This window comes from Brassica napus, chromosome C8 (genome assembly GCF_020379485.1).
Source record: "Brassica napus cultivar Da-Ae chromosome C8, Da-Ae, whole genome shotgun sequence".
In the NCBI taxonomy this organism is placed as follows: Eukaryota; Viridiplantae; Streptophyta; class Magnoliopsida; order Brassicales; family Brassicaceae; genus Brassica; species Brassica napus.
In genome coordinates this window covers 47584838-47593241 of record NC_063451.1, presented here as the reverse complement: position 1 = coordinate 47593241, position 8404 = coordinate 47584838, and the positions used below count along the sequence as shown (strand labels likewise).

The following is an 8404-nucleotide window of genomic DNA, read 5'->3' as shown; positions in this document are numbered from 1 at the left end:
TTTGATCATGTATGATGTCGCTTCATCTATAAGTTGAGGCACTGGTAACTGCTGGTGCCAATACAACAAGTCACACACACACACACACGCATATATTACTCAAATGTTTTCTTTTTGCATGAATGTGTCTATAATCAATATAACACAAACGGAACTAGTACTAGCTAGCTATGAGCATCACTTGTTTGTAAGTCATACACATACGTATTATGGAATACATCTACCATGAAATTTCTACCTAACTATATGCACATAAAGTCCATGTATATATAATGTGCTATATAGAGATTAGAAAGAGAGAGACTAGCTAGGAAGGGGAGAGATCCAGACCCTACGAGTGGGAGAAACATGGGAAGAGAGTAAACAAAAGAGATCCTTCATACGCGTTCGTCGCTCTTTCTCTCTGAGGTTTCGCTTTTCCCTCAACGACAATGCGCTTCCTTCTCCTATTTCTCTTTTCCTCTCCATTCTTCTTGTTCTTCTTTAAGCTTTTATGTATGTTACTATATATAAAAGAGAGAGAGAGAGAGAGAGTATAGAGAGAGAAAGAGATTGACTCTCTCTCTATATATACATATAAAGAGTGAGAGAGTCACAGTTCTTTTGAGAGAATGAATTGCGTAATTGTAGTGAAAAATGACATTTTTTGAAGAAAGTCAGGGCTTTAGTAATTGCGCCCGTGAGCTTACACACTACTTAATAACTGACTGCTTATTCTTTCTTGCATATATATGTAGTTAGGATATATAGTGTTCAGAGATTCAGTTATACATGTGTACAGACTTTTATTCTTAGACTATTTTTTATTATTAACTAGGAAAAGTTCGAGTCATGCCCTACTTCTCATAAGTTCGGAATCAGCCTTTAATAATATGTGATGACAAAGCGTAAAAACCTTCTTATAATACTATTAGCCTAAAGCACCGTTCGTATATATAACTCTAGGTTTTGTTCCAGTAAATTGCTGAATCAACAGTGTATCAGCTTTTTTAGATAATTCTTATCAAAAACATAAGTATAACTGCAATACGATCAACCAATGCATGGTTTAAATGAATGCCGTGCAAAAGTGTGCAATGTTTCCTATCGACAAAAAAAAAGAGAAAATGTGTTTTCTATTGCCGATTGAAAGAGACCGAGGAAACAGACATCATTAACTAATTAGGTGCACGTATTTAAAACCCCAAATTATAATAGGCACATGTCATAAGCTGCGATTATTCAACGTTATCATTAACTTTCAATATCATTTATCAAGGTAACATACCAGAAAAGGATACAACGCGTTACTTACAGAAGATAATTAAACATTTTTGGCTAAATTGTTGACATAATTAACCAGAGATGTTGCTTACAAAAAGGCTTGGAACTTTTAAATGTAGAAAGTAAACAAAATTAAACTTTTAAATGTGAATATGAATACAAAGACAGAAAATTAGAAAGACAAAAGTTATGGTTGCACACTTAAAACTTTATGGTTAGCATATTAGTATATTACATATATATTGTATGTTTTCACTTTTGAGAATATACAGTTAATCAAATCGGACTAGGTTATTTTTCACGCATCATCTACTGCTAGGATTTTCGTTCGAACCCGATAACCGAATTAAAGTCGAGCTTTGTGAGCACCGAATAAATAAAAGTTTAATATAAATAATTATTTTAACTAAAAATAAAGCATTTGAAAATTGATATATGGAAAACAAGTTAGCCGCAAAAAGAAAAATCAAAGAAAGACATTATTTGTACGTCTTTCCTAGTTTTAGAAAGAAAAAAATCGTCGAATGATTCTTAATTAATAAAGACTATCATTCTCGTCCAGCCGTTTTCTTAGACACTGCTATAAGTGCTAATATTATTCTTAGTGCATTTTCCACATGTTTTCTATTTCTTCAAATGTTTGAACACCAGTACATATGAAACTAGCTATTTATACAAGTCATTGTTTTGAATTTTGGTTCCCATCATGGTCATCGTATTGGTTTGTCTGGACAAGATTTGTATCATCCAAAAAAGCAATTAATATAAGAAAATAGTTATTTGATATGAATTAACATTGTTTTCGTAACTTATCTTTAATATATCTAAAATTTTAGAAAGTAAGTTATAATAATTTATTTATTCTATATTTTAAACAAAAAATATCATAAAACTATAGAACATATGTAACATATATTTTCATTTTTTCAATTAAAAACTAGAAAAATCTAAAAACTTATGTGACAAAATCTGATGATTACACCTAGGACCTCGTAGTCTAGTGGTACTACCTCATCTTTGGGGAGGGGAGGTCGGCTGCTCGGGCGTGCCCAGAGCCCTAACCGGTACAGGCACAGGCTGGCGCCGGGCCTAGGTGGTGGACTGGTCGAAGGCTGGTCAACACCTTTTAAAAAAAAAAAAAAAAAAAAAAAACTGATGATTAGTATTTTGCATAATTTGCCTTCCATGGTTTGTTATAAACTAATACCATGCATAGCTGATTGTCATAATAATAAGTATAAAAATTATAAATATATCATTAACTCTGGCTCATGTTATAACAACTTTTCATGTAAGGTAAGATAAAATGTACTAATGTAAGAATACTTAATATATACACATGTAAATTATGATAAGAGTATGTTGATTGTTGATTATGAAAGCTAGGGCCGCTCAAAAGAGCCATGATCGCTCAGAGGAGACAAGATCGCTCAGAGGAGCTTGGAAGAGACATGATCGCAAGGAGTGAAGTTTAATTAAATCTCGCCATAATAGAACCATATCTAACTTTTGTTGAACTGCAAGTCTACAAACTTAAGGCAGTTTCTGACATCTCCTACCTATAGATACTTATCTCCAATCGGCTTCGTGAATACACTAAGGGGGTGTATTGGATTAAGTATTTTAGATTTGGATGGATTTTATAGTAGGTGGATTTGAAGGAGGAAATTTAGGTAATTTTAGTGAGACTCAAAAAAAAAAAAAAAAAAGTTAATACTGGTGGTTTTAGTAAAATAAAATTATTTTTAAACAAACCCTAAAACACTCATCCTGTCCAACACACACCACCTAAGAATAAATCATGTTTAAGGGTTACTTTTCTCAGTTTTGTTATCATTGAAACCAACAACTTTAGGCAATGTGGAATGGGAACCGTTGCGCAAAGTCTCGTCAATCTGATACTTGGCTTTTGTATTCTTCATGGTACAATAAGTTGTTACAATTTTTTAGGAATTTACTTTCGAATCCAGCCACCTTTTTGCATTGAAAATAGACATGCTATTCATATATGATTTGTACATATCATGACGCAAAAAAACATGCGGGAACCAATCGTACGTGTCATTAGTCAAACCAAACTGTTAATGTATACACCATCTGTTTCGTAAAGTAACGTATTCTATTTTTTGTATTTTCAATGCATGTTTTATTAACTAATTGCAAATTTCAAAAAACTTAAGTGTGTTTATTAGATTTTTATTAGTTTAAAATTATGAAAAAAGATAATTACAAAAAAATTATGCAAATTTAATGTGTTTTATTAAAATGTGTGAAAAATTTTAAATATGTAACATTTTAAAACGGAGAGAGTATTCACCAACATATTAGACAAAGATTACTATATGATGGATCATCTGTTTGAGAATCTAATCTCTCAAAATGTCATTAATTATTTAAAGCTTCAGGAAATATTGGTTTAATCATTCTTGAACTGTGTTTAAAAAGGCGCTCACCTTTTGCGCCAAGGCGCAAGGCGGACTCAGGCGACATGCCCATCGCCATGAAACCCCGAGGCGAGCCTAGCTCCCCAAGGCTCTCGCCTAGGTGCGCTTTGGCCATAAGGCGGTGGCTTCAAAGGCGATGCAAAGGCGCGCCTTGGAGACCCTATGTTAACCGGCACTAAACCAGGTACGAAACCATCACGTTGTTTTGCTTAAGGTTAGAGTACTATCTACTCTTATCTAGTCTCATAGGTTCTTCTTCTTATTATGACTTCTTGTGTTGCTTGGTTCCCGACTTACCGTCTAGAATGCACTGCGATTGCTTATCTCTGTAATTTTGGTGCTTCTTTTCTTTTATACACTAAGTGATTGGCTTACGTAATCGACGCTTACTAATATATTGTAGCTTGAGGACTCCTGTGATCAAGTTGATGTATAACCTTTGTTTGTAACTGAAACAAATCTAATATATATTGAAATTCATTTTTAACATGTATTTTATTGCTCTTTAGGGTATAGTTTGTGTTTACATGTTCTTTACGTTATTGAATGCTTTATTTGCATGTTCATCGTCATAGTAATTTAGTTTTTGTTATTTTTTTTATCACAGTTCAAGTGGTCTTCAAGGCGAGCGCCTCGGTGCGCCATGGCGCAGACCTCATCGCCATGGAGGGCCATGCGCCTTTTTAAACACAGTTCTTGAAGTATCTATAACTAATAGATATTGCCTGCTAGTCTCGTTTTATACAAATTTAATGGCTGTTTCAGTCTACGTTTGATGATACAACTCCATTGGTAGAATAACATATTGGACCAAAGTGATAGTCGATGTATATTTTATAAGTTCTTTAATGAATGATAACATGACATTTTAAGAGAGAATCAATCAACTTTTAAAAAGAAAACAGTAACCTGATTTTCAAAACGAGAACAGAGTTAAGCTGGGATAGACTAAAACTAGCAACAAACCCACCTGCAAATTATGATTAGCAAAACTCAAAGCAGAGAGAGAGAGAGAGAGAGAGAGAGAGGCTGCTATTACTTCTCCAACAAGAAAATGTGATCTTCTGATGAGTCACTCTGCTCTCTTTTGGTGGTTGGCTGAACCAAATCAAGCTTCGACGCTCACAAGCTCATACTCGATGAGAGAAAGATTGTTATCTTCCTTGACAGAGATGTCTGTGGCCTCCTCTGCCACTTCAACACGGCCCCATCTATCAACAGCAAGCCTCATAGACCCCTTGTACATGTCAATCTTGGCATTGCGCAGGGTCACTACCTTGCCTTCTTTCATCAAATCCACTGATAAAAAAAAATGAACTAAGAACATCAATCAATCACCTAGAAGACATTATTGAAGATGCTAACTGAGAATATAAGCAAATATGAACTGAGAGTAATGAGACCTTGATCGTTTCGGGCAGTAAAGATAATGATACCAGTCTCATCACCAACAAGACATTCAGCAATCCGCATCTGCCGAGCCTGAGGACCACTGGGACGTCCTCCTCCTCCTCTCTGCATCACCGTCTTCGTGCTGATAACTTTCACGTTCAGTGAGTGACCATTGGTTCCTGGCCTCAGCTCATTAACTTTGGTGAACACAGGCTTCCTCAAAGCAGGTGTTGCCTCAGCCATATCTTTTATTTAATTAAAAAACCTATAAAAAAAAGTAAACTTGATCGGATCAGCACTCAGACCAATTCAATTCACAATCAAATCATCAAACCCCCCCCCCCCCCACACACACACTGGATCAAACGTTTTAAAGCAATTGTGATCTCACACGAGTTGCAGTGAACAGAGAAAAAAAAGTTTCAGCCTTTATGCCAAACATCGAATAGAACACAGAGATTCATGGAATCTACGATCGACCAGATTAAACATAGACAATAAGAAGATCGAATTGAAATTCCAAAATGCTAGGGTCACTTACGTTTTTGGTTAGGGAGAAGAGACGACTTCTTCGTGATTAGATCTGTCTGAGGGCGATGAACACAAAGACGCGGCGGCGGTTTTGTTTTGTCCAAAACTCATGTATTAATCTATAACCTGAACACGTGTCGGATCCTTTAAAAATCTTGGATTAAAAAACGATCCTTATACTTTGTTCAAATTTTAGATTAGCCTTAAAAACTTTGACTAATACAATTTTGCACCCTCGGTTTCTCCGAATTATAACCGACTAAACCGATGGAATTTAACCGGTTAATTACGATCCGGTTCACTGGTAATCAATGTTTTTTCTTTTGCTTCTTGGGTGGATTCGGTTTCGAGCTCAGCATCCATTAGAGCCGAAGCTTCTGCTTCAAGAGAGCGGGATATGTAGATCGTGTCATCATCTCCGGTTCGGATAAGGATCACGGCGAGTTGTTGGAACCTACTGAGAGTTCATTTTAACTACGTAGTTCAAATTGAGTTACTTAGCTTTTAAATGATTTGAAGCTATATGTTTTGGTGGATTGTAGATGCTATTAGTTGACAAGTTAAGCTCATGTCAGTACGGTCAGAGTTAAAACTCTCTTTCTACAGATGTCAGTCGTATCCGTCACGTATCTAGGTACGTTTTAACTCTTCTTTCCTCTCTCTCTCTCTGAGTTTTTAATTCAAAAAGCGAAGTTGGTTAACATATTGTCCTGTACGATCGTATATTCGCGTTATGATTTTGATTTGACAGTGTAACTGCTCTGTATATATGCCAAAATCGTATCTCTCTGTCTCTCTCTCTCTCATTGTACAAGTTTATTAGTAAAGAACAAAAGAGTTCACTAAAGTAGCAGGCTTTTTGTTTGGCTTTCCTTGTTTTAGCTGAAGAGTGAGTTCGAGAGAGAAATGATGAGAGGTGTTGAGAGAGTGAAGGAGTTTCTTAGACCCTTGGTTGATTCCAGAGACTGGGACTTTTGTGTTATCTGGAAACTCGGTGATGATCCTTCTAGGTACACACTCACTCTCACAATCTCTTTCTTGTTCCTTGTTGTTCATGTGAATCCTCAGCTGTTTAATTGTTCCTTATTCCGTTTAATCCGCAGGTTTATTGAATGGGTGGGATGCTGCTGCAGTGGTAGTTATACTGATACGAACATTAAGCATGAAAATGTGGAAGAAGAAGAAGAAGAAGAAGAAGAGAGACAAAAGATGGGGTCTATTTGCAGAGATGAACACAACAAGCATCATATAAGAAGCCTATCTTGTGAAGCTCTTTCTCGTTTTCCTCTCTTCATACCTCTCTATCCCGGGTATTGTTATGTTACATCCATACAAACGTCAAGACTTGATAAGTTTTTTTTAAAAATAATACAAAACTCCTTCAAAATTTACAGGATTCATGGAGAGGTAGTCATGTCAAAATCTCCCAAATGGTTGGTTAATTCAAGTCCAGGATCTAAACAGGATATATTCAGAACAAGGGTTCTTGTCCCTGTGCGTGATGGTCTAGTTGAGCTTTTCTCCTTCATGATGGTAAACACAATATTACTACTTAGCATCAGAAGTCAGTCACATTGTTACTTCATAACATGCCTTCTCTCTTTTATGGTTGTTTCAGAAACCAGTTGATGAAAGCATGGTTGATCTGATCATATCACGTTGTAACGCTTTCCTTGAACAGTCACTCCCATGTTTGGTTATGAACAAGGAAGAGGATGTGGTGATGCAAGACATCATCGACGGCAAAGCTAATAAGAAGCTGACAGAGGAACACTTCAAATCAAAGAATCTTCATTCAGAGAGAAAAAGAAGAGAGAGGATTAATCAGAGAATCTATGCTCTAAGAGCCTTAGTCCCTGTTATTACAAAGGTCATTTCGGTTTCTGGATCACTCTTCTTGTGATCATCACATCCCTTGTTGATTTGATTATCCATTTCGATTATGCTATGCAGATGAATAAAAATGGAACTATTAGTGATGCGGTTGATTACATCAATGAACTGCTAGTAGAGAAGCAGACACTTGAAGATGAGCTGAGTGGAATCAACGAGATAGAATGCAGAGCAGAGGAAGAAGCTGTAAGAGTTTCCTCAAAACTCAACATGAATGTGAACAACGAGGTATCTAATACAGAGATCATATCTATCAGACCTGTAGATCATATCCACATATCAAACTCCTTAATTTGGTTTCTGGTCTCTTTCAGGTGAATCTTGAAGTCCACGAGACTGGTGAGGGAGAATTCTTGATTCGCGTAACGCAGGAGCATAAACGAGATGGATTCAAGAGGTTGATAGAAGCTGTAGATTCTTGTGGACTTGAGATCATCAATGTCAATGTCACCAGACTCGATCTCACAGTCATGACCATTCTCAATGTTAAGGTAACTTTATTACATCTCATTTACCCTACTCAACTCACAGATTCTTGAAATCTGATAAATATTTGCATCTTTTAGGCGAATAAATACGGAATTACACGTGAAGATCTGAGAGATTTGCTGTTCAAGATGATTATAACTTCAGCTGCAGTGTCTGTAAAACACTGTACATAACCAACCAAACAAATGTTTTTTTTTTGCTTGAGCTACAAGTTACAGCTTAGATCTGATTCTCACAACTTTTTTGGTGACAAGTTTATATGTTGACACTATATTAAAATGTGCAAAACATCAACATCTCCTTGTGATGGATTTTGGCTTTTTAAATCCATTTTGTTACATAAGTTTATCTACATTATTTTCTTATTCAACCTCTGACCCAAATCAGAACAA

The 8404-nt window shown here is 35.9% G+C and overlaps 2 protein-coding genes across 3 annotated transcripts; one reads left to right on the top strand and one right to left on the bottom strand.

The window, feature by feature from the left end:
• Positions 1 to 4512: 4512 nt before the first annotated feature.
• LOC106419799 (uncharacterized protein At4g28440-like) lies at positions 4513 to 5716 on the bottom strand. 2 transcript variants are annotated; one of them, XM_048765387.1, is made up of 3 exons: positions 5637 to 5716; positions 5111 to 5345; positions 4513 to 5006 (listed from the first exon to the last, which is right to left on the bottom strand). In XM_048765387.1, exons 2-3 carry the CDS (start codon positions 5340 to 5342, stop codon positions 4816 to 4818), a joined length of 423 nt encoding a protein of 140 aa, XP_048621344.1. In that variant the 5' UTR covers positions 5343 to 5345; positions 5637 to 5716; the 3' UTR covers positions 4513 to 4815. The 2 variants fall into 2 exon arrangements, with proteins under 2 accessions (XP_048621344.1, XP_048621345.1); XM_048765388.1 differs by having other exon boundaries at positions 5111 to 5363; positions 5639 to 5711.
• A 124-nt stretch (positions 5717 to 5840) lies between these two features.
• Positions 5841 to 8355, top strand: LOC106419857 (transcription factor bHLH90). Its single transcript, XM_048765386.1, has 8 exons — positions 5841 to 6264; positions 6513 to 6640; positions 6734 to 6940; positions 7025 to 7163; positions 7249 to 7500; positions 7584 to 7751; positions 7838 to 8014; positions 8090 to 8355. Exons 2-8 carry the CDS (start codon positions 6537 to 6539, stop codon positions 8183 to 8185), a joined length of 1143 nt encoding a protein of 380 aa, XP_048621343.1. The 5' UTR covers positions 5841 to 6264; positions 6513 to 6536; the 3' UTR covers positions 8186 to 8355.
• Positions 8356 to 8404: the final 49 nt, after the last annotated feature.